This window comes from Balearica regulorum, chromosome 2, assembly GCF_011004875.1.
Source record: "Balearica regulorum gibbericeps isolate bBalReg1 chromosome 2, bBalReg1.pri, whole genome shotgun sequence".
NCBI lineage: Eukaryota > Metazoa > Chordata > Aves > Gruiformes > Gruidae > Balearica > Balearica regulorum.
Genome location: NC_046185.1, coordinates 159,454,035 through 159,476,226, shown reverse-complemented (window position 1 = coordinate 159,476,226; position 22,192 = coordinate 159,454,035). Strand labels below are relative to the sequence as shown.

The 22,192-nt window shown below is 40.7% G+C and overlaps 1 protein-coding gene across 4 annotated transcripts in view; it reads left to right on the top strand.

The window, feature by feature from the left end:
* Positions 1-22,192, top strand: part of DPP6 (dipeptidyl peptidase like 6) — a 563,740-nt gene that overhangs the window by 522,703 nt on the left and 18,845 nt on the right. For all 4 annotated transcript variants that reach the window (XM_075746658.1, XM_075746660.1, XM_075746657.1 and 1 more), the window contains exons 15-16: positions 109-156; positions 2,321-2,439. In XM_075746658.1, coding sequence (XP_075602773.1) covers positions 109-156; positions 2,321-2,439 — 167 coding nt within the window. The remainder of the gene's footprint in view (positions 1-108; positions 157-2,320; positions 2,440-22,192) is intronic.

Genomic DNA, 22,192 nt, shown 5'->3' with positions numbered 1-22,192 from the left:
CCATTATAAGGTCAGTCAAATGGCTATATGAATAAAGATGGGTTTGTATGAGATGCTTGTAAACACCTTTCTAATGTTACACTTATCTTCTGAAATTTTTTTCCGCAGTTATTTCCACAGCACAGAAGATTTGCCAAGAAGGCGACATTTATACAGGTATGTGCTTTCCTAACTTCACAAACAGAATTTCCCATTCTTTTCAGTCTTACACAAATCATTACATAGAGATTGCGATAGAAACAGTTTCTTACGTGTTTGTCTTTAATGGCATTGCAAGATCTTGCAGTGTGTCACTGCAACAGACAGAACAGCACAACAATAGTGAACAAAATGCTTGACATTTGGAAATGTTTTCAGTTTAGCAATTTTCTCATTTTATTGCAAATTTTAAATTGGTCTTAAGATTGATAAACTGTCACAAAACTTTCCAAAAGAAGTGCTTAACACTTGAAAGAATTCAGAATTACATAAACAAATGGTATAAACTATTTTTATACTTCCAGATAGCAGTTTTCATGGAAATTTGATAGCACCTCTTCAGAAAATTGAACAGAATTAACATTATCTTTGCAAATGTTTTTCTGCAATTCCAAATGACTTCAGTATCCTCCGTAACTGTATGATGAGTAAAAGGCTGGGGTTTAGTACGCTGTTGGTCGTCTAGCTATTGCGAAGTATTGTGGGAGCAGATTACAAAGGGGAGGAAACCCAAACTTTGAAATAATAATTTTGGAATCATTATTCCATTTGTCCTATTTCTCTTCTAAATCCTCCTGCTGTCCTCTCAGCATCTGCAGCGCAGGGCAGAGCTGGTGATAGCATCAGTTGGTAAGGGACAGTCAGTACGTTTTCCTTCTCTAACATGATGTCATATGGGTTTTTTCCTCAGTGGGAAGGAAACTAGAGCAAACTAAATTACCTGTAATTTAATCATTTTTTTCCTTTTGAGATCTCTATGCCTGTTCACTGCACTCCACAGGTTTTTGAGAGTAACTCGGCTCAGTATTTATTTTCCTGAAGAAAAAAGATCAAAATTGTTTTGACCATTAATTTGTATTTAAATGGGAAGAAAATCTGATTTTAGAAGCTGAGTCCAGGCACAGCTGCTCAAAAGCTGCTGGCATGAGTCAAAGAGCTTCCCACCCCTCGCTCATCTTGGCATGCCCCTCACCCTGGTGCCTCATTAACCTCACCTGCCCACATAGGCGACAGGGAAAGAGATGCCCAAAATGTCAATGTCCTTGACCTCGCTCTGATTGCCCGGGGATCTGGGCCTTGCTTCAGGTATTTGATTTCCTGCGCTGGGTGGTTTGATTGTCTCTTGTCCCAGCCCAAGTGTGTCAGCTCAAAAGCATCTTTGGTACGTGTTCATTGACAGAGCTCCACTGGAGTTCTGACAGCTTATATCAGATGAAGATCCGGGGGATTTTTTTTTTTTTTCTTTTTGTGTCTGATTTAGCAGCTTCTAAACAGGATTTAAGGCAGAGACATGATCTGAGCGTAAACAAGAACCCAAGAGCTACTCCGTTCAGTTTCGGTGGCTCTAAACAGGTTACTTAGCCTCATCTCTTTCTGCCTTGAAATAATAGCAAAAAGCACTCATCTGGTTCACAGTAATACTGGAAAGATCTATTAGTTAATATTCTTGAAGCATTTTGAAGTTTCAAAATGCTATAGCAGTGCAAAATTTTATTTATTAATATTTGTTAGTAATCTGTAATTCATTCTTCAACCTTCAGTAGCCACTTCCAAAACACTTCTGAGCATATGGTCAGGCCACATTACCTTCTTAAAAACCAGACCTCTAAATACAATCTTTCTTTTTTTTACTTGGATGTTACAAGAGCAACTATTTAAACCCCCAGAAAGGGCTTTGGCCTCTGAGTCAGCTGCTGGCAAATCAGACCAATGAGGCAACCAGTAAGAAACTTAAATAAAGCAATTCCAGCTCCTTATTGTCTGTTAAAATATAAGTAGGTGTACAAATACTGCTCCATTATTTCATGCCTTCATTCACCAAATTATGACTTCCTTTTGTGGAATCGCAACCATCATTTTCTTTTAAAAACTATACCTTCCTTCATAACCACCTGACCTTGCAAAAAAAAGACGTCAGTATCATTTTATATATTCTCCATTCAGGCAAAAAAAACCCATTACTGCTATTTAAACTCAACCAATTGGAAATGCTTTGTCTCTTATTAATGTTGGGCACATTATATTTATGTTCTTATTCTACAGTACAGTAAGGTTCAAGTAATGTTGCTTCCAGATAACGTTTGCTCGGTGACCTTCATGGACTTGTATTAACTTTTTTCAGCGCAAGCACAAATGGCAACTTCAACAGGCGGTGTCTGTCTTGTGATCTGATTGAAAACTGCACTTATTTCAGCGCATCCTTCAGTCACAATCTGGAATACTTCCTACTGACATGTGAAGGTACGTTGGGTTTTGTTATTGCAGTTGTTGTGCCTAAGGATAGGATTTAGAGCCAGCATTGATATCTTTAGATATCCTGCGTACCTGTGGGCAGCTTTGAAAGACTGGACATAAATATCTAGGTCACTTTGCTTTTAAAGGTTTACTGTTAACATTTTTTCTTTTGTGTATTTTTTTTTAACTAAAAGCAGATATGTGCAACCTTTTACTGTGCATATCTGACTTGCAGATAGAGGTCCATTCCTTTTGCCATTCCAAGTGAAAGTAACATCAAAACCTAGAGGAGATAAACCGTCAGAAAGTTTGTGAAGAGATAAACCAGTGAGGTGGGATTAACTGTGGGTGACCGGGACTGAGTTCCAAATGCATCAACTCATACCAGCACTGTGAGCAGGGGGATGCAAAGTAGATATAAGTTACAATGAAAAGACAGTTTGCCAAGAAAAGGCAGTTTGCAGAAAGCTACCTGATGGACAACATGAGTACAGAATATTTAGTGTTTCATTGCTCATTCATGATAAATTTCCCTTAGCTTGGAGCAATCTATAGGTCTGCCAGAGACTTCTAGTGTTGAAAATGCCTTACAGTATCCAAAGGGCTAAGGATAGAGGGCATTTCAGGAGAAGAGCTGTAAAAGTCAGTTTTTTCCAGCTCTGTTAACAATAAATGCAAAATTCCATAGTATTTAATCCTATGTAATTTAATTCTGCTTTAGTTATCCTAAATTGCACATACAGTGCATGCACGCAGAACTGGATTGGAGCCCCTCATGGTAAGCGTTATTCTTAGTGGTCATCCATGCCGCGATTGAAGCTGCTCAAATGGCTGCACGTCCTCTAAAGCAACTATGGCAAAGCAGCAAGCCAACAAGAAACGCCTTATTTTCAACAGCTCAGGTACAAACAAACACATGTGTAGCATAAAAACAACTAGCTGTTGTGCACGCTGTTGTAGAGCAGCTCGAAGTACTCTCTGCTGAACGTCAGCAGTCTGTTTGGCGATGCGTGGACTGCCCCTTCTCTGACTGGCAAGTATTCATTGGTGCGGTAACTGTTTCTGGTGAAAACCAAGGTTAGAGAAGAAGTATTTGAGATGGCAAAATGGGAAATAACCAGGATAATCAAGATAAAAGGGAGAAATAGAATGGTTAACATGATACCAAGCAAAATGTCTGGACGTGGACATTTGTAAAAACATGTTCTGCCCCAAGGAGGAAAGATGGACTGTATTTTGGGGTCATTTAGAGGTATTCTGAAAAACAGTTTGCAATACAGTACGGTGAAATAGCATTGACACTACAGTGGACTAATTAACGGACCACATGTAAATCTCTGAATTTGTAAGTATGCAGATGTATGCAGAGAAGGGTGATTTCCCACCAAACATTCAATTCTGCAGTAAATGCTATTAAGTTTATGAAGTTTGTCTCTTTACAAGAAAAGCCCTGTTTCTTGTTTTCATTTCAAGAAAAGCTGTGAATAGCTACTAGAGACAGTGACCATTTTCTTTGCACCAAGATAATTACCATAATTAGAAGCATTTGTGAATAACAAGATTAAGATTTCTAAAGGGTCCTATCAACAGTTACGAGGTGATATGTTTGTATTACATTATGTCTCGTTCAAATAAAACCTGGAGTGATACCTGAAGAGATTAGTGAATTTTGTTAGTGTGTACACCGATCCAAGGACACAAGATAATGATTTTGCATAAGAAACTATGGGCCAGATTCTCAGTTGCTGTTAACTATACCTCCACTATAAGGTCATTAGAGTTAGATCTGTTTACATCTGCTGAATGTATCTTTGAATTTTCATTATACAGGACTAAATTCTCAAACGTTAATGTCAGTGTAGCACAAATACAGCACAGCTTGAACTATAGAGCTAATGTCAATGTCTCCATTCAGATACCTCTGCAAAATACATATACATGAGAAAATATGGGGATCTTGGTAGGATTTCAATTTTCAATGATTTAATAAAAATACCAGTCCGTTACATTTGGTGGAATTATTCCTCATTTACATAACTGAAAGTGAGAGGTCTTTCAACTTCTTTGCTTTCAAGCAGTTTACAGGAACAATATTTTTTTTTTAGCACTCTTTGTGTCGATCCATCTAACGTCAGATATCTGCTATGGGTACATTTACAGCAGAGACCACTCCCTTTGGCTTCTGTTACAGCTGATGTGGGTCAGGTCAGTGGAAGCATCTGTTCTGGCTGAAATGCAGACTTCTGGATGAAAGTAATCATCCCCTCAGGCTTTGGTCATACAACTAGGTTAGAGCTGTTGTGGTTTGATGGAGAATCACTTGGTTCCCCTAATAAGAGACTTCCTTTTCCACAGCTCCTCAGGCTGCTTAGCTAGAGCTTGGCCTTGCCTCACTTTCTCAGGGTATTATTTTGTTGCTCATAAGCAGTCCTACGCTAGATAAAACATACAACACATAGATGGAAAAGCTGCTTGAATGAGGATATATCAAGGAGCTTTATTTTGTAGTTGATCAAGCAGGTAGAGCAGCAGCAGCCCACCAGAGCGGACAAGTGTTTGTCTTACAATGTCTGGTGCTCAAGAGCTTCTGCCTGGAGTTCCCACCTCTGCTTCCCCAAAAAAGTCACTGTTGGAGTTGATTTTAGTGACCAGAAAGTGGCAGACAGTACCTATTGCTTTTTGGTGCTTTCTTCTGCATCTACGTTGTATGAAAGCACCCAGAGCTGTGTACTCTGTGACTGCCTGCAAAAGTATTTGGTCATAGCAGTAACTGGTGTATGACTTTATGTCAGACTCATACGTATCTTCAAAGATAGCTAAACATAAATGATTTTACTCTGATCAAGCCTGTAATAATTTTAAAAAAAAAATGTATTTTCTCAGTTTTCCACAGGAAAAATGCATGCACAAATATTTATGGCTTGAAAACAATTTCTGTCCTGACACTGAAGAGACTAACCTCCACCATACCTCAGTTTCACTCTATCCCTTTTATTAACCTGCTTTGTGAACTTCAGCGCAAACTTCTCTGAGTTTAGAGACGCAGACATGACTGTGGCTCAGCTTAACCTCTCTAAAATGCATGGCAAGGTTTATAAGATTTGATTAAGCAACCAATGCTTATAAAGTACTCTGTGATACTTAGATGAAAGGCAATGGAAAAGGAAAATATGTATCTTTAAAAGAAGAAAAGAAGAAAACCACAACAAGAAAGGTCTGGTGTTGCTCATTTGATCCCAAAGGGCAAGAGGTCAAGAGTTGGAAGTTTTCTACCCACTGCTTTGGTACCTTACAGACAGCACATAATTGTTTTAAAGGATTTTTTTGCTGTTCTGCAGACTATACTTGGCAGCAGTGCTACCTAGCACAGACTGAAATGAGAGAACAAGTATGCTATAATAAAAGGTAACCTCTCTTTCAAGAGGACAATGTAATGCTTACTGTCAGGAGGCAACATTTATTGCAATCACTCAGTCCCAGAAGGCTAGTTACCTTATTTTTCATCTAATTTTATATGCTCATGATTGAATTACTGTAGCAGGATCTAAGGAAACATGATGCTTTGCAGACTGCTGTTAGATTATCTCCTCTAGACACTGTCGAAAAAGCAATATGTGCTGGAGCAAGGTCACTCCTACTGTCATTTTCATCATAAAATATGGGCTTACACTTTTGTCTCCTCTCATAAACCAGCACAGGCACTGCCACTGATTCCCTCTAAGATAAACAGAAAGAAGATCTGGATGGAAGGCTTTTGCTACTTTATACATAAATTTAATTGAGGACAGGGTTTTCTCATCTGGAAAGGGATGTAAAATTCAATTGCATAGAGAAAAGGTTAAGAAATTACAAGTTTTCGCTGTGGAAAGCACTTTATTCCTGTTTCTTTAGTGGGGCTCAGACATGTACGGTGCAAGGGTGAATGATGCTGAGCCAGTAAAGCACTAAAGCCCATTTGTAGGTGATAGCTCCTTCTCCTCCTAAGGATGAAGCCTTAACAATGACTGCCACTGTATTCAGCTGTGTAGTGTTTTAGTATTTCCATTTTAAATAGGTGCACTTTGTCCTCAATGACTCCTTCCCTCGCTCCCCAGTTTAACCCACCAGCACCATTAAAACTTGAGTCCTAATGAAGTTTTCATGGGGGACGACAGGACGTGCAACCATTTCTGTTGCAGGCTAACTTGTACTCTGACGCTCTGTGTAGCAGGTTTGGTTACAGCATCTTCACTCATAAAAAAATCTGTGACCTCACTGAGACTTTTGCTTGAACGCACAGAACCGGTAAAGATGTTCTGGATCCTGGAGTTCAAGTCCCTGCTATTGCAGACAGCGGCGTGGTAGCATCCTTTACATTAGTTGGCCAGTCTCCATCAACTGACCTTTGCCATAAGCTGGTCTTGGCCAGCTCCATGCACTTGGGGAGGTTTGAGGGTCCCCACAAAGGGTTAACGCCTTCCAGCTTTGAGACAAGAGAAATAGTGAGGAAGACCTCTGGCACATGAATACATTACTGCAATTAATGCCATTTAATACATGATGAATATGATAGGAGGGTGTGTTGTTCGTGGCCTGCTAATTAAAATTCTCCGTAATCATGCATTATCAGGAAGGGATTAATCATTTTTAGGGATGGCAGAAAGAAAATTGGTAGTTACACAGAGGGGAGAAGACTGTAACGAGGGCTAAGAGAAAACCATTATCTCATGCTCGGCACGGTTGCTGGTGATAGAGAAGTGCCACTGCACTGTGTATTGTCCTTTCACTCATTGACCGATTTGGGAAAAAACAGCTTTCACTTTGAGAAGAGACAACGGCATAACTTAGAACAGGGAACGCTGTCTTCTTCTGTCGGTCTCAAGTCCTTCCTTCTTTTCCAAAAATAGTAAGATTGTTTTGGTTCAAAATACCATAAAATCACTATAGTTTATCCTAGCTTTTTGAAGATTATTGCTGCTGAAACCTATGTTTGTAACTGACTGGTAGTCTTTACTGTCAGTATGTTGCAGGTCAAATGACTTTAAAGCTGGCTCTCTCTTTGGAGAAAGGAGAATAGACTCTTCTGACAAAAATGTTAAAGTATTACCACCTGATTTGGTTGTCCTCTCTAGCACTGCGGTTATCGGTAGCTTAGCCTAGATACTGTAGATCAGTAATGACAGGTAACAGGAATGAAGTCATTTCTGCCTTTCTAGCAGGTGATTTTGTAGCTGTAGAGCAAAATGATATGTTGTAACTGAGCTGTGCTTGATAAAATACCTAAAGAACCAACGGGAAAGGGATTTATCTGGCTGTACATCTGCTTTTCCCCAGGTGCGTCCTCAGAGCCAGCAGCCACGATGACAGCTCTGTAACTACACTCCTGGCCCTCCAGTGCTGAAGGATGCCTGTAGGCCTGGGAAATCATTAAAAATGGGATTTATAGCTCTTAGGTCCTGCCAGATAAAATCCTGGTTCGGTCCCATAATCAGAGAACAAGTGGTGCAAAAGCACAGAGCAGGAAAATGTTGCAATTTAAGGATTTTCTTTGAGAGTGATTGATACCAATGAAGAAGCAACGCAATCAAATTAGCAATAATCTGAGTCACGTTCCTCGTACCATTCTACATGTAATTCTTTCTGTCTATGTATTTATGAGTTTTAAAGACAAGCGCTGCAAGTTTATTCTTTATAGAGGCAGCATGTAGCTATAAACTTCTTAGCTCCTTAAACTCTTTCTTGAGCATTTAATTATCTTCTTTCCTCCCTCTTGGTGAAATATGGAAACACCATCTGGACATGGGAACACTTAGGACCATTACTTGCTGCTTCCACTTATTAGCTTTATTCTGAGCATTAAAAAGTCCTTTTATTATTCTACATTTCTTTCATTTTCCAGATTTTTGTTGGAGTTGCTAGCAATGACTTTCACTACCAAGTTTCATCAAATCATCTGGCTCTACTTTGTGGCAGAGTGTCCTGACCTCGCTTTTAATCACATTTTAACACCACAGAGTCCAGAGCGTGATTTAGCAAGGTTCAGCCTATCCAGTATGGAAAGGTCTAAACCCACATATTGGAATCATTTTTAAAAACTAGATTTTTCTGCCCTCTGATGCGGTCGCAGCACAAGCTCCTTCCCACACAGATGATACAAGTCTGAAATGTATGGTTACACTTCTGGAAGATACCACATACACAGAAATTTTTAGTGTAGGCGAGTCTAAGTTATGAAAGATGTTAAGTGAAATCATTAATTTATAATGGGGGCTGCTTTAGGAGACTGCGTCAGCTCCGCATTCATGCTGATTGGGACCAGGATTCAAAACAGGGCTCATGTCCTTGATCAGTGCGATCTTTCTAAACCTGGTTAGTGATTGCTAACTAGCACCTCTCCTGCTTTCTTTTAATAATGCAGCAAGGGCTTTTTACCCAGCACTCCTGGGCAAAAAAACTTTTACAGGAGGGTGGAGGTGGTCAGAAAAGTGGGAAAACTGGGTGATTAATGCTGCCTCACGTGCCTCGCAGCCTGAGATAAGCTCAGCCAACAGCCGGGTGGGTGGGAACATCCTTCGAAGCGCCAGCATCCAGCACCATTACCATTGGCATAGTTCAGCTCAAGGATTTAAAAACCCGTGATTTTTTTTTTTTTTTAAATGTGAGTAAACATAAAATTCTGGGCATTGTTTCTAGTATTGTGACTATACTTTAGATGCCATTACTGCATAAAGACACTGTCTTTTTTGAGGATATATATTTTGGAAAATCTCCTAGTATTTTATTCTTTCATGGGATTACCAGCTGATTTAGCTAGGCTTGAATGCATCCCAAAGAAAAGCTAAATTAAAAACAATAAAGTGCTTGGATTTCATGATGAATTTCACTGTAATGAACATTTTATTTTGCCCATCTTCTTACGGATTCATCTGCTCTTTTTATAATGCTGAGTTTGGGGGACTTTTTTCCCTGAAAATCCCATAAAATCCTTGAGGTATGAGTTTTAATCGACAAATATCTTCACAAAAATATACTAATTCTAGCATATCAGTCATAAGAAATTTTTGTCTGTAGTATTTGTCACAAAAACCCACAGGGATTTCTATTGCTAGGGACTTACTTTCTGAATAGAAGTGTCTGAATCCTTTCTGCCTCAGTAAAGAATATCATGACATTTGTCTTTCACCATGAGTGAATCAAACCACATTTTGCTTCAGTTTCTCCATTAATATGTGGGGGGGCAGAGGATCATCACAGAGACATTATTGGCAGTAATTTGTACATCTATGTCACTTTGAACAGGAAGAGATTAATATTATCTAATACCTCACGAAAATTCTACATTGAGATTTATCAGGATACAGGGAAAAGGGAATAGAAGTTTTATGGTTGGTAAAATAAATACTGCACTAAGCGTTTAATTCAGGTTTTGGAAAGATGCGTAAAGCCCTTTGCAACCTTTCCTCAAATGATCATTTTCATGCTTTTGCCAAGTGAGGAGCAGAGGTAGAGTGAGAATTAGTGGTTTGCCTATGGCCACATCTTGAGTCAAGTATCGTGACCCCCATTTCCTTCCTTATATTGCAAGACAGCACTCCGAGGAAAAGCACCATTGGCTACTGGAACAGACCAGAACTGTGTCTGGCTCTGTAGCCTGTCTCCATGAGTGGATGGTGCATAATTACCCTCTTGAGGATTTTTGCAATAATGTACCCATCAGGGACATGTCTGCCCAGGTCCTGCAATAAGAGGTTGGTTGATGCCTTCAGGCAGAAGAATAATGAACCTCTTTCTACATCTCTCTCAGTTCCTTCATTTAATCAGACCTTTTAACCTGTGCCATTCGGGACAGACCTACCATCCCTGGGAAGGAATGGAAAATCTGGAGACAAGGATTTTTTATACTAACTATGGACAAGCAGATGCCAGAAGCTGTAAATTGATGTAAGATGTCTACCACTCATAAAGCACAAGTTCATAAAGCAACATTTTTTCCACAAAACCTAACTACCTTGCTCATGTATTGCCTTACATCTCACATAGCAATCTTGCATACCACAGTCTCATCAATAGCATTCCTGGAACTAGGTTGTTCTTAGTAGTCCTTATGCCCAGGTCAACATCAGCGCAAGCAATAACGAAAGTACACAGCTTAGCTCTTCCCTGGTTATATTTGGCTATTTATGGACTATAAAACAACTCAATATTTAGGCAAATATATCTGCAAAAAGTAGATGGATTGCTTTCTTTTTTTCCCTTTCTGTAACAAAATAATCATGTTATTTGTATAGTACTCTTGGATTCTCTAAATCCTGAGTTGAATGTGGGCAGCTATGATACATATACTTAAAAACAGGTGGGGTTTATAATAGTTGTTTTAATTTGTTGGCCCATATCAAGACATGGAGAGTTCAAAGACACGTTTTGTCCGAGTGGTCCAAGAAGTCCTAACTAGCTGCAAAATGCTAGTTAGGACACACAAGTGTGATTTTTCTCTCTGTCACAAGCTCCTTTAAAGAACTCAAGCAGGTCTCGTAATTCCAGCTTCCTAGAGGTGTTGTGGAAATAAAATCCATTACTGACTGCAATGTTCAGATGTGTCGTGACAATAAGGGGCATCGAGGCTCCTAGATGGATAAATTACCAGAAAGGTTTTGAAAGATTCAGTGAATCTTCAATCTATTCACTGCAGAGAAACCTTCCTAGCAGAAACCCAACTATTAGTATGCAGGAGAGCACTCCTGTAACAAAACCAGCGTGTAAAATCATTAAATCACACCGGAGTGAAGAGTTAACAAGGCATGGCTGCACACGTTTGCTGTTAGCTCACAGCACCGCGCAATGTTTCGTCTCAATAGCAATTCAATAACTGGGCTGTAATTACATCGCAGGCCTTAATCAGTGTGGGGCCAGTCCTCCCAGGTGCTGAATGCTCCTAACTCCCACCAGCCACAGCAGAGGCTGGAGGTACCCAGAGCAGCAGGAGAGCCCCTCGGAACGTCACGGGACTCTGGCAAGACCAGCCTCCCGTGCCACCGTAGCATCGTTCCGTGTCTTTAGAGATAGGCAATGATCTCTTGAACGAGGGATTGAATTTTGAGTTATAGCAGCAGTAAAGCATTTACAAAAAAATATAATGACCCATTTTGGCTTAAAGCACATAATTATGTATTATATGTTTTTATAGCACCGTGAGTGTGCTACCAAAGAGACCCAGAGGGAGTATCATCCTGTGACTTTTTCAGTTTGGAAGGTCCTTAGATGCATATGTGTGTGCAATTTGCTCCTTGTGGGTGATATGGAAGTATTGATCTTCTAAGAAGGATTTGAACTGGGAAAAAAGTGTTTGCTTGTCAAACGCTACAGGGAGAGTGTTTCATTAGGAGGATTTTCTGTCGATAACACCCAGGTTAAAATGATAGAAACTCTTTTTCTTGTTTCTGAGAGATGAAGAAGCTGAAGTTCCTATTTAACCTCTCCAGGTAACCACTTCATGTGGCTTGGGGTATCTCTGCCAGATGGCTGGGGAAAGCTTGCTGCTGTAGGTACAAGTATCTAACTCCAGGGCCTGAAACAAACATTAAACACACAGAAGGGAAATACCTACATTTAATTCCTACTTAAACTTCGTTACGTAGAAAGCCTGCTGCCTGGCAATATTTCTGAAACATGTGGGTTTAGTGTCACCTAATAATGTCATAAAACTACCCATCACGGTAATGGCAAAGCATCTTAGAGAGTCTCCGAAACACTTCTTACTGAAATTCAAGTAAATGCTTCCTAAGTGCAGCTGGTCCTGCTAAGAGGGCCAGAGCTTGGCAATTCAGGTGACCTTTGGTGAGAATCATAATAAATTATATCATTGAGGTAGTCTAAAGAGACTTCATTAGATGCTGAAATAACTACTCATGCTGGAAAGGAGTTTTATGAACCAAGTCGAGAGCCTATGGATAGAGCAGTGCAATAGGCACACCCCAATTTAAACAAATGTGAAACGGTGCTTCCTGGATTTTACTAATGGAGTATGCACCAGCTGCCACCACACCTCAGTGTAGCCAAGTCAGTAGCTCTGAAGACCCCAGCCAAGGCTGAGAGCAAACTTTAAATACTTTCCTTACTGCAGGCACCGTAAGAAATATCTCACAGGTAGTGACTGGGAGGAAGGGGCTCAGGGGAAGGTGGTTTCTACCTGCTCTCCCAACTGAGCTTCTCTGTGTCCCACCTCATCTTGCTGTGAAATGCAATAACCCCCTATAAAGCACCTTATGGTATTTTTCATCAGTACATCTTGGAGGATCACAGCACTGTATGTCCACAGGGACTGGAAGACAAAGTCAGTGCTACTATTGAAAAAGGCAACTCCTTCCTCTGTCCTTCTCGGGGATGTTTTCACCAGTCTGCTACCTGTGCCACAAATAGGCTCACTGTGAGCTGGGTCTAGGAACTGAACTGAATGAAAATTATATATAATATTATTTTTCTGCTGGGATCCGTTCTAGAAGCTGTTCTGCTGTTTTGCTGGATGGTTATACAAACATTTCTGATCGTGCAAGGCAGTGGGAAATGCTGGGATGGAACCAAGTGGCCGAGGTGGGGATGGAAGCGGACAACGCTAAATTTTTTAGGGAACCACAGAGCAAGGATTTGGAAGTATTTTATGGGCCATCTGATGACTGCAGCTTTTTGCTGCTGCACCCCAGAGTAGAGTGGTAGCTATAATATAAATAAATTATGGTTTTCATCTACTGGCCCGGAATTACAATGTTTTCCATAATATGCTTGATATGCATAATATGCTTCAACAGAAAGGTTTGCTACTTACTGCCTTACATGCAGCTCATGGGGGTTCAGATTTTCTGAACCATCTGAGCTGTCCTTGGCCTGGATCTGGGTTCTACAGCGAGGGGTAGAAAGCCAGTGTTTGACACTCTGTGCTCTGGGGGTCTGAACATGGTGGTGTCTTTCTGGGATTGCAGGACAGGCAATCCCCAAGAGCGTGCTGTCCTTGTGCTACTCCACAAGCCAGGCGTCCTAGCCAAAATATCTGGCTAACAAAATCCAGGATGCATAAGAAACATGGAGGTAACACTGAAGTGCAGCTAAATGCCCTGCAATGTGATAACAGCCTCCGGGAACGAAGCACGACCCAGCGGTGTGGGTGCAGGTTCCCACCCAGCCGAATGCGAAATGAGCACAGCAGCCACGCTCGTGCCTGGAAGGTGGTTGCTCACATATTGGGTCACTGGGTGACTGTTATCTGTTTTGACCAGGATGGTTTCCTATACAAGGATGATTACAACAACGCTTGGGTTTTTGTATACCCGGTAGCGGGAGGCTGTAATTAGTGCTTCCAGGCAAACTGTGACCTTTTGGAACTTTTCCTGAGGCTTATGAAGCTTAAATTAGTTTCTGCCGTTTGAAAGCATCCACAGACTTAATCTCTAGGTCCTATTTGTATTATAATTACTATATAATTCACATTTGCATTCACTTGACTCCCTTTCTTACTTAAGAGCCGAGGTTGGCTCTTGTGTCTCAACTCCTTTGTGTGCAGTTCACGGGTCAGAAATCCCATGGGCAAAGGCAGGATGGGGAGAGCTCGTTCCCGCTCCCTCACATGCTCGTAGGACTTCAAAATAGCAGACTGATATGAAAAATCCCTTTTGCACAAACAGAAGGTATCAAAAGAGCTTTTTCTCCAGGAAAAGAGAGGATGCTATCAGTGGTTTGAAATTTGAAAGAGAACTTCTTTTCTATCAGCTGTTAACAACATAGTTATTAAAGTAGTCTGAGATTAATTAAAGTGGTGACTTTTGTGGATGGTCCAGTCACATTTTGTCTTCTTTTAAGTAGACCATTCATTTATGTTATAAAATACTTCACTGTATTTTTTTATACATCTGTAATACAGTGTAAAGTACCCATAAATACTCAGTGACATAGAACCAGTGGAAAAAAATTATGCATGAATATTTATTAATAAAATTAATAGAAAATACCTGTAATTTCCAGTGCATAAAATAAAAAGAAGATTGTGGAATGAAAGTGAAACTCCTATCCCCTTTAAAATTACCTCATTCTGCAAAGCACTACATGTTCTTTGCTTTTACATGCTTTGATCCTGTTTTCTTTTTGACTGCTGCTTGTAAATATGAGTTGTCTGGCATTGCCCAGAGGAAGGTGATCTATCATCTGCTTACAGCCAGGGTTCTTGTCATTCGGTCATTCCGTACGTATAAAATTTTATCTGAACTCCACTCGTAGGAGATAAATGACCCTGAGAACAGGCTTCCTCCGATGCTTCAAATAATGAAGCTTCACAAATCAGGCAGTGGCCTCCTGCATGTTGAGACTAGGGTGCATGTGCGTTATTTCCAGCTATATGAGCGACCTTGGTTGAACTCATTATTCTGCAGTGGGTAGTACAGATGTTACCATCCTGCAAGATTTAAAGCTTCCTCTGAGGAAAACTGCTTCTTTCACCTTGTTTGCCAGCTGGAGCAGCTGTAAGGTTTATTGCTGGCTTTTGTTTTCTGTTTGCATGATACTTGTTTAGTTCTTTATTAATGCAGTCAGCACATTAAGGATATATTAAAACCTGAGAACCCATGAGAGAAAAACAGCTTAATAAATAAACAATGCAAAGCAATGTTATTTATGTGGGGTTTTTTTAAAGTTATTACCTGGAATCAGTTATTATTTAACTAGGTAGGTTATCATTATTTTGTTGCAAGAGAATTTTACTTACGGAAAAGAATAAATTATCTAAATCGATTCATCCTAGGCTTTTAATGGAATAAACACAAAATATGCTATGGGGTTTTATTCTGTCAGTGTTAATGAGTTGTAAATGGCACTGAGAAGAGAGTATTTTCTTTCATGCTGCGATTACAAGGAAATATCCTTTTCCCTTGAATATATCAGCAGTATGTTTTTTAGAGGAGCTGGGAAGAGTAACAAGGACTGCAATTCTTTTCCTCCCCTTCCGCAGCTCTACCAGAACATGGCTACAGTCTCTCTGTTATGACGACACTGCCATGGTACTTTTTAATCATGGAATCACAAGATTAAAGGAAAATTCAGGTTGGAATGGAACTTAGGAGGTCTCAAGTGCACCCTCCTGCTCCATGCAGTGTCAGAGAAGAGATCAGACCAGGTTGGTCAGGGCTCTTGTCTAGTCTTGTCTTCAAAGCCTCCAAAGGTGGAGAGTGCACAAACTTCCATGGCCATCCTGAGTTATCCAGAGACTTTCCGAGGTAGGCAGGGAGCACAGAAAATGTCAGGCATGGTCCTCCACATATGGTATTTCTCTTAGGATTAGCATGTACTAATCCAATAAGAAACTCAAGTATATTTTAATAACAGGGACAAATGTTAAACTTTTGCTTGCATCTCTTTTGAAAGTTTGCAGAAAGCCTGGATTAAAATTGAATTGAGGGAGGTTAAATTAATGAGAGGTTCAATTACAAATGGCAGAAAAGAGAAAAGAAATTGGAAAAAGAGACGTGGGTATGGGGAATTCTCCATTCAGAGTTGTTCTTCCAACCATAGATCTGAACCAGCATACTAGAAAAAAAAAACATAGCTTTTTGGGAAGTCAGTGATCCCCACGTGGGCTGGAGTGGTTCCCTTCTACCTCTGGTATTTACATCTCCAATACACAGTCAGAGTGCACGATCAGGTTCAGGAACTCTGCAAGCAAATTCTCCTAACCTCCTTTTTTCAGCTGATCTTATTGCTAAAATGGATGAATATACCTGCAACATTTCTTTAAAGTTGTAGGTTTTCCTCACTCCCCCTTGGAACCATCCACATGTATTATTGCATTACGTCTTTTGAAAACTTTAGTCGAAGCCACATGAAAGGAAGGAAATGCTTTCACTCAGCCTACTCGATGTGATGCCTCATTGGATGATATTAATTAGGAAGGAGAGGATGGAGATTAGTGAAAGTATTGTAAGGGAAGGTTAAGTACCAGCTAAATGAAAGAAGGCAGTAGATTATGATAAAGAGAAATATAAGGCTAATTGGAGATCAGCAGCAGCGTTCATCAGAAGCTGGTCTTGGGAATGACCTTACTTAGCTTGTTCCCTGGCAGCCTGGGAACCCAAAGCTGGACGCAGCTAATGAAATTTGTTACGGCCATAAAGACGATAAGCATCATCAGAAGGTGGAGAGAAATACTGGAGAAGCTGGCTGTCTTGCAGGGCTGGAGTGGGAAAAATTAACAGTACGAAGACCAAGATTAAGCACATACAGCAACTCAGGGCAAGAATTTGTCTTGTATGCTTGAAGCGCTGGAGTGACAAATGCCTCAGAAGAGGAGATGGGTGTCTGGGCATGCAATGCTGATCACTGGATCTCCGCAAACCACCTACGGGCTGTGGCCGTGGAAAAGGCAAGTGCTCTTTTAGGATGGGTCAGGCAAACAATTTTCCATAGAACTGGGCAAGCAGCCATTTCACTGTATAAGGGCCAGTGAAGACATCCTCTGCAGCAGGGGCAGAGCCCTGGTTGTTTCTGTTCAGGAAGCAGGAACTGAACGTGAAACATTCTTGCATTAAACGATAAGAGGAAAAGAAAATTTGTCTTACAAAAGGGAGCTAAAATAATTTAATTTATCCTACTGGATGAGGGCTTTGGGGACACATGACTGCTCTAACTGTAATGGGAATACTCACGATTAGTGGAAAGCAGCTTGTTGGCACAACCACAAAAAGGTGTAAACTGGAGTGACAGCCAGTGTAGCTTCAAGTTCGAAGGCAGCTCCTACCAGAAGAGCAAGATACTGGTAGGAATTACGTCAGCAAAAATAGAATTATATTTAGAGGGCGTTTGTCAATTATAATTACTTGTACAATTGTACAAGTACAATTACCTGAAGAAGCAAGGGAGGGTCTTCTCAGATGTGGAGGTGCCATGTCCTTCTGTGTTTCAGTGACCACGGGAGAGGCAGCAGGATGGAGCTGGTTAGCGTCAGCCCAGCTTCCCACACCGCTTTTTGTAGGCACCTCTCAAAATCCCGTGGAACAAACTCAGGACTTGACCATGCTTATTCACTTGAGCAACCTTCTGAAGAATTCATCAGAGCTGTATTGTGTGATATAATTAAGGACAAATCTCTTGCTCATTTGCCCTCTAGACACTGCTAACTGAAGTCACCTCAGAACAACCAGATTTATTTCTGCTCTATATAAAGTAAGCATGAAATTTATTACGAGTATCAGACAGGGCAGAAACAAGCAGTACTATCGGTGCCGTTTGTGCAATCCTGCATATTGCCTGAGAACAAGACAGTATTGATTATTTTACAAGACAAGTTACATTTGAGGAAGTAAAGATTAGATTAAAAAATTAAATGCCTTGGGGAGGGTGAAGAGCAGCACAAATCTGTTTGATGTTTGTGTCAACAAGGTTGCCAAAGCAAACAGCACGAACATCTGTCTGTAGCATAGACTGGAAAATGCTGTAAATGGAAAATATTTTAATTGTAAGCAGTGGTTCACAGAACTCACCATGTCTTTATTTATTAGGTTGATAATATCACCCCAACATCTGAACTTTATGCAGCACGTATAAATAATTCATAGATTAGCAAATAAAGAGATCTGGAATCTGTACACAGAGATGGCTGTTGCCAATTATCTCACTTGTGCAGAGCCAGAACCTCTCAGCTCCCATTGCTGGCAGCTGCTCTTTTAAATCATTCATCAGCGCTTAAGAGATATGCTGGTGGCGCTGGCAGAGAGTATTTGAATTTTCATTGTTTACACACTGCGAATTTAGCTTCTGGTCTGAAATTATCTGCCACATTGAAGCCTTTGAGAATATGGATGAGAAGAATAAGACAATTCCTCTCTTTTTCCCTTTCTAACACTTATATAACTTTGATTACCTTTTTTGCAATTTTACTTCATATTCTTTTTATAACCAGTACTTTCATTTTAAAGTTGTAGCTGATACGATTCCCTATGCTGTTTAGATCATGAAAACATGAATATTCTCTTAAAAGTATTACAAAACAAGTGAATGGTAAATATTTTGCTCAAAGTTGTATGATTTTTCATTTTTATTCTGGAAATCTGTACTTTAGCACCTAAATATCTACAGTTGCTTCTTCGTGATAGTGTTTAAGCAGAACCCTCTTGGAAATAATAATGAAAGCTGCTTAAAACATTGATGACAAGCCACGGCCAATGCTTTTTCTTGTCAAATTACTGAGGCACTTTCAGATCGCGGTGGGTAGTACTTCCTTGATGATAAATTTGCCTGTGTCATTATAGTGATATGGCTTAATTTACTTCTAGCATGGATAATGACAGTAACATTTTTAAAGTCAAAGACCTTATGATAAAGCCAGATTTTTAGCTGCATTAATTGAAAATCTCCTTCCAGTAACTAGAGGTCTACGCAGCATTGTTAACTACACGTCTATCCAGGAATGTATAGAGTATGTCTACACACACAGAAGTTCTCCTGCCAATTGTTTTGGTCTTTTCGCTTTTGCTAGAAATAAAGCAGCAGCAGTAAACCTGCTGTCAAGTTACTGAAGTTAGGTGGTGCAATGCTGGAGCCGAGGAGAGGAGCAGAGCTTCAAGCCAGGTGAAGCGGTTCCAGCTGACAGTGCTCCAGCACACCCCATCGCGCTCCTGCCAGAGGGATGCAGAGAGGGATAATGGGGTTATAGAGCCTGTACGGTGCCACCCAGCATCCTAAAAATTTTGAGGGAGGTGTCAGGGAGCAGCAGTGCCAGGTCCCACACCTCAGGGCGTATCACAGCCCTGTTATAACAACCCCTCTGCAGCCGGGGCTGGGGAAAGAAATTCGACAGCAGCAGCAGCAGCAGCAGCAGCAGCACCTCGTCATGCAGGAAAGCAGCCTGCCCGTGGTTTTGGGAATGGTCACCCAGGCTACGGGCTATATGCTGAGTCTCTCTTACCTTTTCACATCAATAGCAAAGCAGCTCAGTATCTGCTTTACTTTCTTTAAGCAGAGCACATATTGTGTTTTATTCTGCAAGGAGCACAGGCAAGTGCCTACATCCAGCCTGCACCTGATGCTCACGTGTGCTCAGGACCTCTCCACGCAAGAGGCAGAGCATTTGCGAAGTTTCCAAGGGGGACGGGTAGACGCAGGCGCTCATCAGCGCTGATTAAAGAACAGAAGCAGCAGAATGTGCCAGGGCTCAGGAGTCCCAATCAAAGCCCGTTTGGAAGGGCTCTGGAGAGAGCAGAGGATGTCCTCGCTCTGCTTCTGTCAGCTCCCAGCAGTTCATTGAACAAATTAGGTTTCACTCTCAGATCTGCAAATGACAGTGGATGGCATTTACCAGATGGCATGTGTAATGGGACTGTCACACCGTTACAGGTTTAAAAATAAAGTATGGGAGGCAGCTAATGAATATACACTTCCTAATTTCAAGAATTTCGTTCTATCCCTGTCAGGCATTAGGCACTCGACTTGTGAGTGTTGAAAGACTTGATGTGTGCATATTAAAAGACATAGTCTAGCATGTAACTAGGCTGGTTTACTTTAAGAATTGGCATGGAAATAAGCAATTTGCATCATTCCTAAAAAAAAAGGTATTTTTCTTCTTAACGACTTTCGGCCTGCTGAAACTGAAATGCATTATTAAATGGAATGTCGTCATGGGGAATATTTAATATTGAGAGTAATCTTTCACACAAACCTGATGATTCTACTCTGTAGATTTCTGTCTTTAGCATTTTTTTCCTAATTTGTTGAAAAATAAAAATTGAGAAACTCAAAAGTATACTTTTTCAAGAATACTGTTGCATATTTTAAAATATTTTAATTTTATATTACCTCAAACTGTATATCTTAGTATGGGACCTCACTTTAAAATATTCATTTGTGGAGATGACAGTAAGGTAGTGAGAAACTAATGAAACACAATATATAGTACATGGAATTTTCTAAACTACATACTGGCTTTTTTCTTTATTTATTAGTTTCTCACAGTTTTGCCAGTGCCAACACAAAAAGGAAAAATAAATTAGAAAATAAAAGGATTACATGCATTGTATTTCTCTCTTTATCCCTTTCTTTTTGTTAGGCATTAATTAAAGGACTGCTCTAGCTCCCACTGAAGTCATTTGGGAGGATTCCTTTTATTTTCAGTGATGATTTTATCATGCTCATGATGAGTTGTTTATTAGGTTTGTTGCTTTCCCAGCAGATTGGCTTCTGAGACTGCAGGGAAAAAGCAGGGCAGATTTATAAATAAATATGGTCAGCATATCAATGTGTATTGGTAGTAGGAAGGTAAATTCAGCTAAATCCTGGTGAGTAAAACACAGTTTTCCTCTGTGCATTATACTCACTGAGCTGCATCCAAAGAAAATGGTCCAAACAAAGGAATTCCATTGTTAGTGAAGAAAATTCTCAATTACTAGGAAACAAAAGTCAGGTTGCCATATCAGTAATTATAAATTAGCTTAATTATAAATAAGATATTTTTTTTTCTGCCTCTTCCTGTATAGGTAAGGTCTACATGTAACGCTTTCGATGGTATGCAGTGGGATCTGGTTTCTTGGCAGCACGGGGAAAACCACTGACACAATTATACCACCCTAAAATCTTTCTTGCTCTCAAGAACTTATTTCACTTACCGAACGAGTATGGGTGGCTCGCAGTTACCCACTTTTGTTGCCATTTGTGTGCGTACTGGCAGTTACGGCATTTCAAGCACTTTTCCTCAGCCGCTTGTACACAAATTGCTGATGTACGTGACTGCTGATCACGCAGGATTTGCTTGTAGGTTGAAGGACTCAAGATGTCTTAAAGGGGCTTGAGTCTCAGTGAATATCAAGCCTCTTTAATCTGTCTTAATTTCGAAGCTTAAAAAATGTCGAGTTTTTTGATATCAATGTAGTTCAACGGCAGGTTCCCCCTGCATGCCAGCAGCGTGCCACCAGACTGTTGGAGCCTAAGAAAGTAGGAAATGTTGTTTCTAATAACCTTTCCTCCACGGGTCGTTCATACAGATGGTTCCGAATTTTGCCCTCCCCACCAGCTGCACACCCTCATCACATAGGAAGTTTGAACTGGAAATACAGTACATACAAAAGAGAAGTCCTGCCACGTAGACTAGTGAGGCCGCATCTCAAGTGCTGTGTTCAGTTTTGGGCCCCTCACTACAAGAAAGACATTGAGGTGCTGGACCGTGTCCAAAGGGCAACAGAGCTGGTGAAGGGTCTGGAGCACAAGTCTGATGAGGAGCGGCTGAGGGAAATGGGGTTGTTTAGTCTGAAGAAAAGGAGGCTGAGGGGAGACCTTGTCGCTCCCTACAACTACCTGAAAGGAGGTTGTAGGCAGGTGGGTGTTGGTGTCTTCTCCCAAGTAACAAGTGATAGGACAAAAGGAAATGACCTCAAGTTGCACCAGGGGAGGTTTAGATTGGATATCAGGAAAAAATTTCTTCACCAAAAGGGTTATCAATCACTGGAACAGGCTGCCCAGGGAAGTGGTTGAGTCACCATCCCTGGAGGTATTTAAAAGAGGTGTACATGTGGTGCTTAGGGACATGGTTTAGTGGTGGACTTGGCAGTGCTAGGGTAACACTTGGGCTCGATGATCTTAAGGATCTTTTCCAACCTAAATGATTCTATGAGTCTATGATTCTTTGATCTATGGTCTTCACCCACACACGGCATGGCAGCCTCTGGCCCTGCTGTTTGGGATCTTTGCCGGGCGTATGGATGCTGCTGCTGCATCACATTACATTATGGGGAAAGGGAAGGAAAGTGCGATAACCACTATC